Source organism: Tyto alba, unplaced genomic scaffold, assembly GCF_018691265.1.
Source record: "Tyto alba isolate M040663 unplaced genomic scaffold, T.alba_DEE_v4.0 Super-Scaffold_9, whole genome shotgun sequence".
Classification (NCBI taxonomy): domain Eukaryota; kingdom Metazoa; phylum Chordata; class Aves; order Strigiformes; family Tytonidae; genus Tyto; species Tyto alba.
Genome location: NW_024881330.1, coordinates 29,537,152 through 29,556,608, shown reverse-complemented (window position 1 = coordinate 29,556,608; position 19,457 = coordinate 29,537,152). Strand labels below are relative to the sequence as shown.

Sequence of the window (19,457 nt, the reverse complement as noted above, 5' to 3'; positions counted from 1 at the left end):
ACGAGGCTCGCGGCCGCCCCACGCCGCGCGGCTGCCTGGGGCGCTGCCGGCCGGGCGCGCCGCAGCTCCGCGGCCGCGGCGGAGCGCGGATTATAAGGGAGCGCTCTCTCCGCCCCCAGCGGAGTGTCCCCCCGCCCCCGCCCGCGCTCCCCACCCCTTCCTCCGGCCGCGGAGAAGGGCATGGAGTTGGCGGGAGCCTATAAAAGCCCCTGAGCGCCCGCCGGAGCCACGGCGCTGCGACAGCCTCCGCGGGTAGAGCCGGGCCGCGCACCATGTCCCACTCGTGGGGGTACGGCACCCAGGACGGTGAGTGCCCCGCGGGGTGCGGGACGGGACGGGACGCGGCACCGCACCTGCCGGCCGGTCCCCGGGAGCAGCGCCGGGACGTGCCCGCTGCGCGTCGCTCCGAGCCCTTGCCCGGAGCGGGAATGCGCTCCGTGGCGCTTTTCTCTCTCTCTTTCCCCCCCCCCCCAATACCTTCCCCCCCCCCCCCCCCTTTTTTTTTTTTTTTTCTTTTAACCTTGAAATGCCACCTGCGCCTGAGCCCCGAGCCAGGCGCGCCGCCCGATTTGCCTGGAGCATCTTCTGCTTTTCCACTGTCATTCCTTTACTTCGGTAACGGCGCAAAGAAAGGGGGGTGCGGGGGGGGGGGGGGGGGGGGGGGGGGGGAAAAGGACGGGGTGGCCTCTAGAAGGACGCCCCAGCAGAACCCCCCCGCCTCAGCCTCCCAGGCTCAGGGACTGCCGGGTCCCCACCGGGGTCCCCAGGTGGGATTTCCCCCTGTCTGCGCTGCAGCACCGGCACCCCGCGCAGGTGGTGTATTATTAAAGGCTGATGCCGGTGGTAAAAATATCCCTGTTTTTAGAGTGAGGGTTATCATTTGTATCCCCTGGGCTTCGTGTCTTTCCTTTCCCACCGAGCTGCTGTACGTTGTCTTGCAGGACCCGCTCACTGGCACCAACACTTCCCCATTGCCAATGGAGAGCGCCAGTCCCCCATTGCCATCAGCAGCAAGGCTGCCAAGTACGACTCCTCTCTGAAGCCTCTCAGCTTCAGCTATGATGCCGGCACGGCTAGAAACATAGTCAACAACGGGCACTCCTTCAACGTGGAGTTCGATGATTCTTCTGACAAGTCAGGTGAGAGCTCGTCTTCGTGTGCAGGGGTGGAGATGGGAGAAGCTGCTACTGAAGTGTCTACTGAGGCCATGGGGTTTTACAACGGCACAAAAACACTGAAGTGTTTTGGCTTCGGTAAGGTCAGGATTCAGCCATTAAGGATTCAGCATCCCACACAGCTCCCTTAGGCTGGGAAGAAATCAGGCTTAGTTTTCATCTAACAGGAGTTCGTCTGGGCAGTTTTGAGCTGCCCTACTCTAAACTCAAGAAAAGTGAATTGTTTTATTTTTAAAACAGAAGGATTTGGATAATGGCTCAGCTCTGGAGGGGGGAAGAAAAAAGGGTGATTATTTGACAAGAACAATTTTAGGCATCATAACCTATTGACCAAACGGTTAAAAGAAGAGGCGAAGTACATCGTAGGAGGAAATTTGCCTTAGAATAACAAAGGATTGCAGTTAACAACTTGAAGTGGAAATAGTTTGGAAATAGTTTCTTTGGTTATCAAAATATTATTTTATATTTCTGAAGCCAATATGCTCCCAGGTTAGTACAGAAACAGAAATGATTAAAAAATACCTCTCTGTTCTTTTGTAATTTAAACAAGTATTATCCCTGACATTTCTTGACGCTGGGCTTTCTAGATAAAGATAATGTATTTGACACATTCCTACAAAGTTTGCAATCAGTCAGTCGTTCCACAGCGTCTTATTGTTCGTCATACCGTGTGGTGAGATGAAGGCTTGAATCCTGCAAACATTTCAGTAATCCTTGCTAAAAGGAATGGGCACATTGATGGACAGACGAAATTCAAGCTGCAGTTTCAACAAGGGTTTTGTAGGTTATCTTTAATTGTAGTTTTTCAGCTGGCTGAATTTGCAGAAATCATCACCGTGCTACAATGAATGTGCCGCTATTTTGAATTTAGACAGCAAAACCAATCCCACTGTAAGTCGCTGCCTGATTTAACTTGCTTGAACAAGTGCCCTTTTTTTCCTAAGCATTTAGTTGGCAATGTCATTTAGGGAATGGTGCTGGAAACAAACGATCCATGCCTACTAAAAATGTGAGGTTTTTGCAGGTAGTGTAATATAACACTATAACAGACAATTCAGCATTGCACTAAGAATTTGACTTCGTATTTTTCTTACAGTCTTTATACAGAACAATATTAAGTGGTCAGCTATAAGTGTTCAGTATTATAAATACACATAGGTCCACATATGATTTGCACAGTGTCCACATTAATATTTGTATGTTTGGGGTTTTTTTTTTTTAAAAAAAAAAAAAAGGAAAAGGTATTCTGAATTCTTAGGGTTTATTTTTCTGAAGCACTGAGGAGCTAAAGGAGCTGAGTGCATGTTCATTTTAAGTGTCATGGGGAATAAGGTAAATGATTCAGAGTACAAAAAGAGATTATATTTTCACCAGCTACCTGCGAGTCTGCTCTCGCAGTCATCCTGCTCTCAGTGAGCCCAAGGGAAACAGGTTCAGATCTTCATAGTATAACAAAACTATTATGTGTTCACACTGTGTGTGCGTGAGTTAGGAAAGACTGTGAAAATTAGGTTGTATTTGGTAACTTGGGAGGAGAAAATGGCAGGAACATATAATAATCTAAAGAAATGTCTGGAGGAAAAATGCATTTTATGAGAAAAGTCGGTGCAGAACTAGAACATCTGTGACAGGGATCCTCTGACAGATATGCAGTGACACAGCTTTCAGAGTGGGAGGATAGGAGAGGCAAGTAGAAACATTCTCAGTAGCTCTATTAGTGAATCAGAAACTGATTATTCTTCAGAAAAAAACATTAAACAGATCTCTATGAAGCCAGGTAAGGGTGGCTCCTTCAGTATCACACTTCCTATTGAAAATTACAGGACATAGATTCTACCTGGCAGCACACTTAATGGCTTCATTTGTATGCAGTTAACTAGGTAACCTACTTTCTTTACACAAAATAGAGCTGTCATTGACTTGACTGTGCTTAATTCAGTCCTGTTTCTGAATTTGAGACTAACTGTAATGTCTGTACCAACGTTTCGGTTAGATATCACTCAACAGTCACAAGGAGAAACTGTGTGAGATTATGATGTGCTGGTATGCTTTACAGAAGACAGTGGAATAAAATCCTGTAAATACTTCCCCCAGGCTGTGCTGCTTGGTCCCATGAGCTGTCCCATATGCAGTAATGAATTATCTGTGGTAGTAAGTGCAAAATGAAGTAGTGAGATCATTGTTTGTGAATAATTTTCAAGACTTGAGTAATTGCACACAAAGAAGTAGATCCACTCATTAAGAATCTTGAGGCTTATAATTAATGACACTGAAATAAATTGAACAGCAGTTCTAGGTATTAATGTCTATTTGACTCAGGCTCTTCAGAGTATGCAAGATGAGTTCTTGTGATTTAAAAAGTAGAAGTAGTAATAATATAGTAAAAATAGGTAGGAAAGCTAAAATGCGTGTTTGGATAAAACTCTTTGAAAACAGTTGTTTATTTGATTCAGCAAATATGTAATATGAATACTGTTGATCACAAGTAACAAGAAGTACATACCAGAATAATCAAAATTTTGATGTAAGATATTTTCCCCCAAATGAAAGGCTCTTCCACCAAAATGTGTATGTTAAAATATATGTATGCGTACAAGACTATGTAGTATAAAGCTTCTGCTTATATCCATGAAAAACTAAAAATCTAAAAGAAAAAAATAAGATTTCGTAAAATATTCTATCTATATTCTTCAGCATAGTAAGGATGTAAAATAAAAGTTTTAACTTTTTAAACAAAAATAATCTGTCTGTAATTTATGTGACTATGTATCTTCACAGAAGAAAATGTTTTATTCTCTGCTCTTAGAAGATCACTTTACTGATAGGTGGGACTTCATAGCCATAACTCTTGATTCAGGTTGTAATTGTGCCTATGACCTACACAATTTGCTCTTACAATTACACTTTAACAGATAAATGATGTTAAAATCTTTGTAATAGCTTTAGAACCTGACTTTATTTTACTTTCTTGTTAATTTTCTTAGATATGCTTAGATGGTACTAACCATGCTTAGAAAAAAACCCTCTTTCTAAGCTGTTACCTCCCCCCAGTCTTCCATTTCAGTTCTTGCAGTACAGCCTCTGAATTTCTTGGGTCATGTGATGGCTGTTATATTCCAGAACACACTTCCAAAAGCTCAGGCAGTCCCCAGAGTGAATCCCCTTCTTATTTCACAGTTGCTAGTCGGTAGAAATGGTGTATGGAAAGGAAATTCACAAGCCAGCATTGCCGTGCTTATGAACTTTTTTTTGTTTGCTGAAATTCCAGGATTTTCTCTTAGATAAAAGGATATCTTCTGTCTTGTTTCCTTGCAGTCTTTAAGAATGTTTTTTTGGACTTGTATGTAGAAAGCAAACAGTGTCTTCCTCTTTGCGTTGCTGCTCAGTACCTCTTCTTCAGTTCTTGCAGTTGCTTTCTGAGTTCTCACGTTTGCTGTCTTTTAATAATAGTGAATGTTCAAGTATTTGTAGGCATTCATCTTAGACATTTCTATAACTTTTTAAATAAAAGCAAAAGTCCATTATGATAAAAGTGTCACTAGGCATAAAACTGCAAGCTCAGGTTCATCCACTCTTGTATCCTGGGGCCTGACCTTCCACGGAGGAGTGAAGCAGCTGGTGCTGATAACTGTTAAATTGTAACAATGCACTTTATTTTAGGAACTTTAAAGGAGTGTGTAATTAAAGGTACTTTTTTATCATACTAAACACTTGATATAATAGTCTGTCATAAGGACAGGCGTATCGTTTCACTTTCTGTGAAAGACAGAAGTAAACAGCAACTTCTCAGAGCTGTAAAACCGCAGGAAGTGACTTTGCTCAAGAAAGCCTCAAGACCCCAAAAGAAGATTTTGAAACATAATGTATTCTCTATGTAAGCTTCCGGGAAGATTTTTCAGAATTCACCTAAAACCTGAAATGCCAATGGGAAATGCGCACAGCAATAGGCACTGTATTCTCTGTTTTCTGATCATGTGTTTGAGCTTATAAAAGGAAGAAGTCCATCAGCAATTAATTTATTCCATAACAAGGATGTTAAAATAACCTATTTTAGGTGTAGAACCTGACAGAAGTGAATTGCAGCTGTGGTGTAAGGCTGTAGAGACATTACTGAATGTACTGGTAATTTCTGCTTGTGGACAAGTCTCTTAATTGTTTCCTTTTCCTTCCTTGACACTCAGCTAGAGATAATACAAGACAGAGTCCCAAGTAAATCCAACATTTTTGCACATGCTTAGTTTAAAATTGAGGAGACTTAGGGAAATGAAAATACTGTATTGACCTTGATACTATCACCCCTTGGGAGACTTTCAATATCTGTAATCAAATATATTACCCAAGTCTTCCTATAATTGTAAATAGTAATAAGGACACTTCAGCTGTCTCGAATTATGACTCACTCTAAACAAACCAGTCTATTCTGTTACATGGGTTATTCAAGAGCCAGTGCATTAACACTGCTTGGCTGGCAGTGAGTTACTCTGAAAGTTGTGCCACTGTTGCTCTTTTCCTACACTTCTGCCTCAGCTGGTAAATGGAGGAAGAAACACACAGGTTTACTGTCTTTAAGGCACAACTCCTAATCAAAGGCACTGCCTCTGGTCTATTTTTAGGCTTCCTGGCTCTAAAGATGTAATATTAGCTATGCTGTAATAATATTGCATGTTATTAGTATACTGTCATGTATTGAAGGTCCACAATACAGTATAGCCTAAGCAATGTGTTGACCCTTCAGAGTAATAGATTAGAAATGACTGCTTATAGCTTTAGGGGACTGTATTCAGACACCTGTCTGTGTGTCACAAGTATTTTTGTGCACTGCTTGACTAGAAAGTCAGAGGTCCCAGAGGGTGTGTGATCATTAAGTCATTTCTCTTGTGAACTGGGATCACCAGAAGCCACAAAGCTTATGTAAGCAAGTGACTTGAGAATAGCTCTAGGGCTTCCAGGAACTGGAAAGGAAGATGAGAGGGCTTGAGATAAGTCCTTCATGTTTCAGGCCTTCATTTATTTACAGAGCCCAAAAGTGCTATTCCTCACTTAGATCAGTTTGAGGGGTTTTTTTAACATGAACTTCTGAGCAGAAATTTGACATGGATTGTGCATTTAAGAATCTTGGCAACTTCCTTCCCTTCTTCCACATTCCTCCTCTAGGGGTGCTTTTAGTGCAAAACCAGGAGAAACTCATCAGCTGTTATCAGCTGGGGCCACTTGGAAAAGGTAGTTTTTAAGATGTAATGAAGCTGTGTGCCAGATGTCGTCATGACTACTCTTCCCAGCCAGTATATTTGTTTACTTACGGGTATGAGGAACTGCTGTGTACTTAGAGGCAATGCTCACACCTTAAGTTTGTTAATAGAATCATGGAATGGTTTGGGTTGGAAGACACCATGGGCAGAGACACCTTCCACTAGATCAGGTTGCTCAAAGCCCCGTCCAACCTGGCCTTGAACCCTTCCAGGGAGGGGGCAGCCACAGCTTCTCTGGGCAACCTGTGCCAGTGCCTCACCACTCTCTCAGGAAAGAGTTTCTTCCTCATACCTAACCTAAATCTGCCCTCTTGCAGTTCAAAAGTGTTACCCCTTGTCCTGTTGCTACACTACCCAAGAGAGTCCCTCCCCATCTTTCCTGTAGCCCCCTTTCAGTACTGGAAGGCTGCTATAAGGTCTCCCCAGACCCTTCTCTTCTCCAGGCTGAACAACCCCAGCTCTCCCAGCCTGTCCTCATGGGGGAGGTGCTCCAGCCCCCTGAGCATCTTCATGTCCCTGCTCTGGACCCACTCAAGCAGGTCTATGTAGTTCTTATGTTGTGGGCCCCAGGGCTGGACCCAGCACTGCAGGTGGGGTCTCATGAGAGTGGAGTAGAGGGGGAGAATCCCCTCCCTCGACCTGCTGGCCACGCTTCTCTTGATGCAGCCCAGGATATGTTTGGCTTTCTGGGCTGCAAAACTAAAATCCCTCATTAGATCACAATGTAGTATGAGCACCATGCACAATTTTCAGTACTGTAAGCAGTCACTGAGATTAGTAGGATAGTTACTACCATCAGAAATTAAACCAGTTCTTACTTGTAAGAGAACTTTAATGCTTCCAACTCCATTTTTACAAAGTCATTGTCTGCTCATACAGTGTGAAACATGAGGATTGAAGGCTGATCAGGGACTCAGTACAGCACCTTGCAACTCTCAGAGAACCTCCACTTAAGACCCGACATGAAAAATAAACTCCACTGGTCCCAGGGAGTGTAAGGAAGGTTAAGAACCTAAATGACTTTGTATCCTTAAGCAGGTCAGAGTTTCTCTGGCTGCTACCCAGTCTGGATGAAATAGTTCAACTGAGGTGAATCAGAATCACTGACCTGCTGCCAATACACACGTCTGCAGACTTCCTGCATTTTGACAGATGTTTCATTCTGGTCTATCTCTGTGGAACATCTGTGTTACTTTATCAGGATAACCCTCTAGCAAAGTCAGAGTATGGTGTTGTTTTTTTTTTTTTTCTTACGAGATACCAAGTACGTAGTTTTCATCTTGGTGAAACTCATTACGGATGTTTTCTGCAAGTATGATCTCTACAGTCAGATGCTTGCGTGCTGTCTTGCACTCTTGCTTGTCATGATACAGGGTCCTAGGAGGAATGTCTGAAAGAGATAACATAAAGAAAGAAACATCTTGCAAAATGTGATGCTCTGTAATCCACATTTCACAGAAGTGACAGTTCACCCTAACTGAACTCTTCAGTGTGTCAGATGAGGAAGCCCATAGTTGCATAAGAACACTAGGCTAATCCCTGAGCATCCTCATAAGAGCCTTTTTTGTGCCATTAATAGTGTACAGTGCTTGAGGTTGGTTTTTTTTTTCAAGTAATGCTTCATCTACTTTGTCTCCTCAGGGCCTGTTTTCTGTCATACAGATGTCTCTGTGTACACAGAAGCTTACAAAACATTAAGATGAATGTATATGCAACGGATATATTTACATACACACATACCTACAACATCACATACACGTCTACTGTCAGCTGTTACAAAATCATGGCTTTCCTAATGCCAAAGCAGTGTGTGTGCAAGAGGGCTGTTCTCAAAGCTAAGGTGCTTGAAATGTCCTGATGCTAGGTTTTTGTTTGGTGGAGTCTCAATTAGAACTGAATTTCCTATGTTTGGAGCTCTGGACATCCATTGTGTTGTAGTGGACCCATGGTATCAGCTACTGGAAGGAGCTTTGCTATCAGTGATTTCCATTTGAAGAACATTTTTTCATTCAGCATTTTCCCAGAGTAACAAACTTGAGAGTAGTATTTTTCTTACCATACTAATTTGTATGACAGGAAGGAATTAATGCTAACTCATGAAACGGTCTTGTAGTTCAGCCATTTTGATTACTGCTTTGACAGGTTTATTGCCTTGATGAGATTTATAAGTCTCCTGCTCTGTATAGAGAGAACATCCCATAGGAGGTAACTAAATAACAGTAATTCCATAGTATACCTGCAGAAATTCACATATGTGGATGCTGTTACTTCCTGAAAAAAGGTATGAAGTGGTCCACAGTATTTTTTACAAAGCTGTTCTGTTCTACATGGGAAGGGTAACTACCCAGTGACTTGCCTTTAAATATAGCAGTGAAATTGTGTGGCCTCAGTAAACAGCTGTCCCTGATGCAGCAAAATGCCTTTTGGCTTCTGTGTGTTTCCAAATATCTTGAAAGTGTACTGGAGACAAATAGTGTTCACCATCTTTATGCAAGAAATCCCACAGACATATACGGGACAGATTGTGTGGTTATTTGACTTTCCTAATTAGGACTGCTAATACTTAGGTTCACCTAATTTAGAAAACATTATGAGATCATTTAATAACAGTGCAATATAATTACTGGATGTTACTAGTATAACTTCTCCAGTAAAGGGTAGGTAGAAGGTTGAAAAACTTAATCTAAGCAAAGTGGGTCCAAATTTATCTCACTGTAACATTTCAAATAACTGTGAAAGATAAAAAAAAAATTGCATTTTCAAGCTGCCACCTCTTTGGCTGTTGAACCTCTTTGGAGACCAGGTTATGATGTAGATTATGTTTAGTAGGTTGAATCTGTAAGAAAAAAATGTGTTTTCTAGGTTGGCTTGTGTTGTCTTCACCCTGCATCTGAAGCTGTGCTATATAACAAAAGGGAACACAGCTACATATGTATTTTCAGGATGGTTTTCACTAATACTAATTTCAAAAGGAAGGGAGCTAATAATGAAGTGCTCAAAGATGGATCAGAATTTCCCCATCCCTCAAAAAAAGTGGATGGAAAGGTTGGACTTCTATCTTCAATGTAGCCTGAATCGATGTTCACATCACGAAGAACAAGAACAGGGATGATCCTGGTGTGCGTGCATGTTGCACTGATTCTTGATGAACTTTTACTTTGCAAAAGCTGGCAGCGTTTATTAGTGGTTTAAAAAGGCTTGTGCTGGAAAAAAAATGAAGCTCTAATGCTTCTAGTTTGCCTTTTAAGTTTAATTTTAAATTTTACTTCTTTGGAAAGGCTGAAAAGTATTAAAAATACTGCTTAATGTAGGCTAGAAGGTCTGTTCTGTAATTAAGCCTGCTGAATTTGTATTCATTCACACTAATCTAATTATTACTTTCTTTGAATGCTCTGCTGTGAGTCAAAATAAGCTAGTGCTGGATTTGAGAACCACAGAATGTGAAAAGTAAGCAAAAACTGCAAAGAGATTTTTGTGCATCTTTTGAGTTTTATGAGACTATAGCAAACTTTGTGTAGAGAAATAACACTGCAAATGGAATTAAGAAGATTGCATGGTTCTGCTTTTCAGCATGCTTTCCATTGATTAATAATGGCAGATTAACCTGTGCTGCGCTGGTGCTTGCTGAGGTTGAGGAATGGTGGAACCTCAGTCCATCTGTACCTGCAACGAGCAGCAAGTCCATTAGCCAAAGGAACTGAACCTGAAACACGGCAACTCCATGGCATCATTTTTAAATGAAACTTAATATTGTGTGGTTTAGATCTTGCATCTGTAAAAACATAAGCAACCATTTACTTCGTTTTCAAAAGGAACTAATGCACATTCAGAGTCACCATTTTGAAAAGAAATATTCTGATTTGTAGTCCTGTGCTTGAAGCAGTTACGCATCTTGGCAACTAGCACACGCAGAAACGTAAAAGTAGAATAAAATATGTTCCAATTTAATTATTTTAAGTAGCCATTGTTCTTTGTATCACATAGCTTGGCAATAGGTAGGGCAAGTCTTGGTCTGTTGCTGTTCAGTGTTGGCTACAGTATTGGAAATTACAAAGACTGCAGTGAAACATACATTCACATTTTTTCAAATAGAAATACACTTTGGGAGACTTCTAAATATACTTACCAGAGGAGCCCCATACAAATGCTAAATTTGTCCACTGAACCCAAATTTTGCATGTGTAAGGCACACCAGTGGAAACTAATGTGTTTTGCATATAACTCATATTTAATTTTCATATATTTCTTTTTTTTTTAGTCACATCCTTCTCACCTCATTGCCAAGTATCCATGGCTGTTGTTGTCCATGCTTGCATATAATCAGAATTATTCAAACCTGAACAGGCAGTAACCTTCTCCTGTCTGCATTTAATGTATATTTTCACGCACGCACGTATTGTGATAGCGTCTAGACTGATTGCAGACTGAGAGGAAAGCATCTTTACTCCACAGAACCATTTTGTTTGTGGCATACACAGAGCACACTTACATGTAATATCTGGTAACAACACTCTTCTGTCACTTTATTGTATATACATACTTATGTATAAATTAGAAATTGATCCCTAAGATATATAATACTTCAAATTATATTTTTAAATATTTTTTATTCATAAATATTAACATCTTAAAGATGTAATTGTAAATTTGAGATGCTTAGTAAAAAAAAAAAAAACAACTGCCAAACAAACCAGTGTGAAACCTTGCTCTAATAACTTAGGTAAATAGCTCTATTTAATAGAACTCTTTGTTATTGTTCTGTGCTTTATGCTGCACTGGAGAAGACATTGTCTGTGCCATGAGCATTTTGCAGTAATAGGGCTTGATCCTGCATATCATAATGGCGATTAGTCACAGATTAAGTACAAGGTTAAAGCTAACGAGCAGGATAAGGGAGCTCAGGGGAACTCCTGTATAATTGAAAGTGTGGCTGGGCACTCCACTTAGAGCCGGTCCCATAGCAGGAGTAATGTCAGATAGTGGAGAGCATAAGTAAATGCTGCATTTCAAATAATATTTTTTAAAAAAATTTATCTCTGCAGGCATTGCCATTTTCACCACCTTTTTTTACTCTCATTCTGGAGGAGTAGAAGATAGGGAGAGACAAGAGGTTTGAAATCACACGTCTGCAATGCCTTGCACTGTGCCTAGCGCTTTGCCTTGCTGCAACCCATGGCTAACAGGTGTTTAGGTTTAATTTGGAACTGAAAACATTTCACTCAATCCAATCTGCAGGATTTGCAGGATTAAGGGCGAAATGGATAAAGTGTTTAAAATGAAGGGACAGAGTACATCAGTAGTGAAAGATACTTGGTCTTCAAGTGTACTTCCATAGAATAACTCTATATAGGCCTCTTACAAAGACTATTCTTTTCCTTGGCCTTTATTTATTTGGTGACAGAAAAGTTACATCCTTCACTTTCCCCTCGTCACCTGTTATACTAGCATGCCTGTTAAATTGCTGATGAGATGCTTACTGTAAAGTCACATTTTTACATGTTTATTACTGATTTTTGGCGTATTGCAGCAATGTGCCGTTGAAGATGGTCTGGAGTAGCATGGCAGCATGTAGAGCAATGAACTAATTCACTTGGAGGACTGGAGATGGGCATTCCACTTTGAAGTGACACTCAGTAACAAAGCTTATGGGAAGTGCTAATAGAGGCTCTTTGCTTTGCAGTTCTGCAAGGAGGGGCACTGGATGGAGTCTACAGGCTGGCACAGTTTCACATTCACTGGGGATCCTGTGAGGGCCAAGGGTCTGAGCACACTGTGGATGGTGTGAAGTACGATGCAGAGGTAGGACATGCTTTACCTTCTCCAGTTTTTTGTGTATAATGAATATTTTTTTTTTTCCTTAACATTCCACCACTTTAGCAGCTTCTATACAGATCTTCATAGGGCAAGAGATTGTGGAGGTTACGGTAGAAGATTTTGGTACAATACCACCCTAGGACCTACTGCTTGCAAGAGCAGAGATTAGAATTGGGGGACTTCTGTAATATTTTTATCTACTACTTGTCAAAGAGACTACAGAAGCAGAAAACCCCATATTAATTGTCCATGGTTTTCCTGTGCTTTCTCAGTGACTCTTTAAAATTATGAAGAAATAGAATTGCAGCGCTTCTGTACACACACATCCCCTTTTGCTGGCCTCAGTTTTTAACATCAGAGACATCAACAGTAATCCTGGAGCAGACCCTTTCATCTTCTGGTTGCAAAGCAGCAAGTGGAACTGTGAAGAGGGCAGTGAGACCTTGCAGGCATTCATCTTTAAGACTCCAGATGTCCGTTGGACCACTTAAGACTTCATATTACAGTCTCTCTACAGAAATGGGGTGACTTGAGTGCCTTGCATCCCACCTTTCCTTGTTCCCTGTTTAGAAATCTACTTCTGGATGCTGTGACAGACTTTTTAACCCTTTCATAAATACACACTGACTGAACATGCATGTGACTTACATTAATGGATAAAAGAAATGGTTTCACAAATTCATTGGCTCTGCTGCTTTTTCATGAGATAGAAGCAGCTTTTATCTTATCTGAGAAACTTACCATTGCCTTACATCTGTTCACAGTGCCAGAATTACTTGCTCAACTTGACTTGCTGATGTGGGGAAACAGCCAGATGAACTAAATCAGAAATAACTTGGAAATGAAAAAAAAAAGCAGCATCCTGGCTAACATGACCTGGAGATTCATTTCAGAGTCTTTTCAAAGGGTTTCCAGAAAAGGACAGGACTGCTTTTAAAAACTCTCTAGATTGCAGGTCTGATCTGTAGTTAATGTGTCTTCTCTGCTTCTTGTGACACTGACAATCATGTATTTCAGTGTTGATAAGAACTCCAGGGTATATAGTAATAAAATACTACATCAAAATTCTGCAGGCTGCATGCAGGAAAAACACATGCTAAAGATAACAGGAGTTTTACCAGACTAAAAGCAGGATGATACAGCCACAGTTTGCATTTAAAACTCATCTGGGAATAAGAGTGAGAAGCAAAATAAAATGCACGACAGAAATCTCTTTGCATAAATGAAACTTGAAAGTAGATGAATGATTCAACAAATTCTTAACCGTACACAAAAGTTTTTAAATCTCAGCAGTAAAACACCATCTGCTCTTAATGTTTAATAAATTACTTCACTGCATCCTCATTTGTAAAATATTGTGGATGGAATATCATCTTCATAGTGCTTCTTGTTTTCTTGCTCCTAGCTCCATATAGTTCACTGGAACATAAAATATGGTAAATTTGCTGAAGCTGTGAAGCATCCTGATGGTTTGGCTGTGGTAGGCATCTTCATGAAGGTTAGTTGAACTTTTTCTTTTGTATTATTTGGATGAGTCTGGTATGTTCATTGTGTTGCAAGGTGACCTAAGAGCCTAAAATATAGAATAAGGCAGTTTATGCCATACTGCCTAAACCCATAGCAAACTTTGGTGGTGCTCCAAACCCTTGTATTTCTCTACACATAAAAACTGTACACCAGCCATGGAGTATGACTGCCATCCATCACTCTGGCAGCCCTATAGCAGCATAATTGCCTTCATCACAACAGTGACACTGCCATAACTCTTGTCAGTGAAAGGTGATGTGCATAACGGACAGAGTTATGTGTGTATGAATCTGCAGTAGGACCAGCCTAAATAACACCTATTTTCCTTTTCATGTCATTGTTAAACGTCCAGAGAATTTTGTCTTAGTTGAATTATCTTCACATCTAGTTGAAGATGATTGTGCCCCAGCATTGTTCACTCTGGCCTGGCCTCACTGTATTTTATCAGAAGGGTGACTTCTATGAAAAAACAAAACAAAACAAAACAAAACAAAACAAAACAAAACAAAACAAAACAAAAAACAAACAAACAAACAAACAAAAAAAAAAAACCAAAAAACAAACAAACAAACAAACAAACAAACAAAAAGCTAAAGTCCAAAAATAAATCCACACACTATAAATGAAATTAACTTTATTCTGTCCAGCGTCCTTGGCTGACCCATTTGTGCTGACTGTCAACTGGCACGATTGTACAGAGACAGTTGCAGTCACTTTTGCTGTAATACTCCTGTTACATAATGAAATGGTGCTGGGAAAATGTTCTATAAAATGTTTCCTTGAGAACTGTAACAGAAAACTAGAGGTATCATGAGAATGTGTGGTTATTTTCTTTTCATACTGTTTGTGTTACAGGTAGGAAATGCCAGGCCTGAAATACAAAAAGTTGTGGATGCTCTGAACTCCATTCAAACCAAGGTAATGTTTTCTCTGTGTGTTGATTGACACCAATCACAACTGTGCTGTGTTGTCTTCAAGAAGTGCATTTTTTTACTTCTTCCCAGTCTGCTGCATGTACAAAAGTAAGACAAACCTTCCTGCTGTCAGCATTGATGCTCCTCTAATCCTAAATGCAAAAGATATTCAAATGAAGTTGTGGTAGAAGGCAGGGAATACTAGAAACAGTGATCATTTTGTATCTCTGACTACATTTCTGTCTTTTAACTGCATTTAAACTTATAAGGTAGAATTCATCTTCCCAGTCTAAACTGTTCTTCTAGGTGTCCTTTCTAGTCAGTGATGACAGATGCAAAAGGCACTTCCCCTCATCTCTAATTCTGGGGGATAAATTTCCTTCCTCCAAGAGGGCATGCTTCTCTTGGCTATTTCTAGAGAGAGTCCAGATAATAAGTTTGATCAGAATGTATAACTCTTGGGAAAAAAAGCCTTTCTGTATGTTAAATACTATGTGAAGCACGTGTGTGATCTTAATGAGCTCAGTAATGAGAAATGAAAAGTACTTACTGAGTAGTTAGGTACCTTCATAGTGGGTAGAGACCTGTGCCAATGAGAAATGTGGACAGGAAAGGTAAAGAATGAGACTATGCTGTCATCTTTGTCACCAGGCTCCCTTTGAGGTAAATGGATGTTGCCATTTACTGCAGTGGACTCTCCAACAGGTCTCCCAAGTCTGATGTTTCCAGTGCAGTCAATGTACATGGCATATGAAATCTCACTGTTCCATCAGGCAGGGTCAAATCGTATCTCTAGGAACAAGAAACATAAATTCAATATTTCACATGAGAAACAATATCTTGAAAATCTTATAATGTAAGAAACACATTGCTGAAAGTCTCTAATCCTAAATGTACTGTAGGAAGCACTCAGCACTTCGTGCCAAGCTCCATTTCTGCCTTTCTCCAAACAGGGAGCTTCCTGTAGGTGATTTTGCTACTGCGAGCCGAGCGTATGTATGTTGTCTCTCCCCTGATGTTACCCCGTCTGCTTTCTTTATTGTAGGGAAAGCAGGCTTCCTTCACAAACTTTGACCCCACTGGACTGCTCCCTGCATGCAGAGACTACTGGACATATCCCGGCTCACTGACCACCCCCCCACTGCTCGAATGTGTGATCTGGCATGTCCTGAAGGAGCCCATCACTGTCAGCCCCGAGCAGGTAGGTCTGCAAGGGATGGTGCCAGTAGATGTGTACTGGAGTCGTACTGATTGCTTCGGTTCAGCCCTCCAGGCAGTCTTTGAAATGGCAGTTCATGTTCCTGCAGAGCTATGCAGGCCATTAGCTAGCATCACGTGTCAAAAATGCATAACTGGAGTGGTTATCCTCTTCTGGCAGGACTCTACTTCTACGTGTGGAGGTAGAGGCTGCTGTAAAATAAAAGGCTGTCTGCTGTTTAGACACAGTCGAGGGAAAATTTGGGGGGATTTAAAAACTTTAATCAGGCTTTCTAGATACATGATTAGAGCTGTCATGTGGTATAAATCTGGGAAAATTGTAGCATGCATGAAAGGACCGTTTGCACATGTAGAGTTAGTCTAGCATGTGTTGTGAGCATGAGCAGGTTTGCTGTACATGCAGACATCACCTGTCTGGGTATACTTGCCCTGAAAATGCCAGATTTACCAAGCATCTGAAGATCATGCAGTCTCACACGGTAGATCTGTAGTTGGTTTGTTGATTTTCCAGCATTTCCAGGACACAGGGCTCATTTTACAAGTTCTATTCAGCACAGAAGACTGGGAAATCCCACGCAGAATTGTGACAACCCTAACAAAACTGCATTGATTGGAAGTGAGAAAACTTGCTGATTCCAGAAGTCTGCTGCCTGAAAAAATCCTTTACTCTGAGCATCTTCAGGAGGACAATCTTCCTAGTAAGAAGGAGCTCCTGCAGATTAAATCACTTCTGGCCCTATCTTTCTGCACCATCCATTAATGAAATTACATAGGCAAGATTCCATCCTCGGGATCACATCTGTGTGCTTGGGAGATATAAATAGAATGTACAGCATATAAATATAAACTAGTCCTGGAGGGCCTTAGTTTACCCTTCAAACTCTCAAATCCCTTTTGTCAGTGGCAGACGTGCTAACATTATACACCCAATTCTGGGTTTATTCAGCTGATGTGAAAGAAGTGCAACTGAGCTGTTGTGAGACTTAACATAATGAAGGATAGGATAAATTACAAGGAAGAACTATTGGAAATAATAATTATAGCTATGCTTACCATTAATAAACTGCCGGGGAGCATTAAAGTTGACACTGTTTGTTTATTTTGAACTACTGGTATTGCTGTTGATAATCCAAGGTTTGCAAATATGGTTTTATTATAGGGCAAGAGCATATTCACCAAAATAGAGTTGTTTTTCCTACTACACCTACTTTAACCACCTGCAAGTGGTAAAAGACACCACTTGTTTCTCCCACACACTCCCCTCCATCAACATTTCAAAGATGGATTTGAGATCAAAACAGTGTGTGTGGCAGCTTGCCTTTTCATTCTAAAGATGATCAAAACAAGAAACCATAAAGCATAGTATTGACACAGGATTTAAGTTCAACTGGTTTTCCAAAGATAGGTAAAGACTGGCTATTACAGCAGGGTGTAGCGAACCCAGTATCATTTGCTGTAGTGACGCAGCATTTCCTGGCAGAGGTTGAGCTCCGAACTTTGTTCCAATCAGTCCCGAAGTAAAGTCCTCTCCTGGGCTGGCCACTGCCAAGGGCCTTCTTTCTTGAATGAAGGAAGGCTTGACCTGCAGCATGGCTTGTACAAAGTCCTGGAATCCCACCTGCTTATTTTGGTCGGCAGTTCCAGCTGTCTTTGCAAGGCCACATTTGTGGTGGGTTATTATTTTGGCAGTCTTTTTCTTAGTTTTGGAGATACTCACTTAGACGTGCTTTTATTACATCAGACTCTACAAACACCGATTTTACTTTAGGAACAGGCACTAAAACCTTACAGTATGCTCCTGCTGACGTGGAGCAGTTTTCCCTCTTGTAGTATTTGAAAATCAAGATATCTTGAATGAATTTGACTGCTTTAATTTGACCCAAGTGTTAAGTCAGTTTGTTTTTTTTAATATCAACTGACCCAATAAATTCAATTTTCAAAAGAGCCAAACCAGTACCACTTGCAAAGGACTCTTAAAGGGTTTTAATTGAGATCTGAATCAAGGACAAACAGCTCTTTGTGCAGAGTTCAGAAAATGTGTGCCTATGTCTTCTGTGCTTTCTTAATTCTTGCTAGGATATTTTGTGAACAGGAGCAGAAAATGTTGTGGATGAAGTGCAGAGACACATGGGTGGTGATAACATCTCTAGACCATTAGTGCTGGTGAAAATTGAGTTGGTCCTCTGGCTCAGGCCCAAGGTGTGTAATTCAAATACTCCAACTGAAACAAGAGTATGCATTTGAGGATGTTTGTGCCTTTTTTCCACAGATGTGCAAACTCCGTGGCCTTTGCTTCAGTGCTGAGAATGAGCCCGTGTGCCATATGGTGGACAACTGGCGCCCATGTCAGCCTTTGAAGAGCAGAGAAGTCAGAGCTTCCTTCCAGTAACCTCAGTGCTGAGTGTGTTAGAAATTGCTGTGTTTGTGAGGAGCCCCTTTCGCTAAGCACAAATCAAACCTTTGCCATGTGTGCCCTGGCAACATCGTGTTTCCCAGATCCATTCTTTTGCTCTGCATCTAAAATACCAGCTAATGAAATGCGAAAGGCTCTTAGCCAAATAGGAAAGGGTTCTTAAGGTGTGGGGTTGGGGTGGGGAAGGGAGGGTGTGGCTGTGTGTGTTTTGGTGACTATTACTGCAACTGACTCTATGGTATGTTTGCTACTTGGGAGAGGATATGGTGAGAGCAAAATAAGCCATTTTAAGAAACCTCATCCACTGGTGTGGTAGTACACATAACTAACGATAACTTGAAGCTTTGTGAAAAGCACAGGAACACAGAATCTAGGTATGATTTAAGAAAAAAAGTATTTTGAGAAAGTAAAGCAAATATTGAGAATTAGACTACTTAGATTTTAAGAAACTGACATGTAAATATTTTTGAGACTATTTTACATTTTTACCCATGCTATCGACAACCTTGATTATGTCTTAATGGTAGTGTTGGATTTTTTTAATTAAAAATGTTCTAAGTATTATCTTTCAAAGTTGTTATTACCACAGAAATAATACAAAATATCTTTTCATTGAGATAATATATGCTCTAATTTAAAGAGGAAAACAATATTGTATTTTAGATAACTTCTCTAATAAATCTATACTTATATTTTTGCTTCCATGATATTATTTTAATTCAGGAAAGGAGTCACTAATCTGCTTCCATTGTTTCATATTAAGCATAATTACTAAACATCATATTGGGAATTTTTTTCAATGACACCGAAGATGAATGCCAACCTATATGGATATGTTAGGAAATTTTCTCTAAGTAGCTCTCTAACAGACATCAGAAGGGTTAGTTTTGAGCAACAGAAAACTCTTGTCAAATCTCCTCCTTTGAGAAAGCACTCCCTTCTGCTGAAAATAAAAAACCCAAACAAAACAAAACAAAAAAACAAAACAGAACAGAAAACCAAAGTGTTCCTTTGCTACAGGTCATTTGTTCTAAGTTCAGCTTTTCTGAATTAAGCTACGAAGATACTTGTCTCTTCCTACAACAACCATGCTGACTAATTCAGATTCTTTATGTTGAGTGGTTTGAATACTTTTCTGACTCCAAGT

General features: G+C 40.6%; 1 protein-coding gene across 1 annotated transcript; it reads left to right on the top strand.

The window, feature by feature from the left end:
- The first annotated feature begins 53 nt into the window (after positions 1-53).
- On the top strand, positions 54-19,002 carry LOC104361638 (carbonic anhydrase 2). Its single transcript, XM_033005888.2, has 7 exons — positions 54-306; positions 942-1,139; positions 12,105-12,223; positions 13,644-13,736; positions 14,621-14,683; positions 15,725-15,880; positions 18,167-19,002. The coding sequence occupies exons 1-7, from the start codon at positions 273-275 to the stop codon at positions 18,284-18,286; spliced, it is 783 nt and encodes a 260-aa protein (XP_032861779.2). The 5' UTR covers positions 54-272; the 3' UTR covers positions 18,287-19,002.
- Positions 19,003-19,457: the final 455 nt, after the last annotated feature.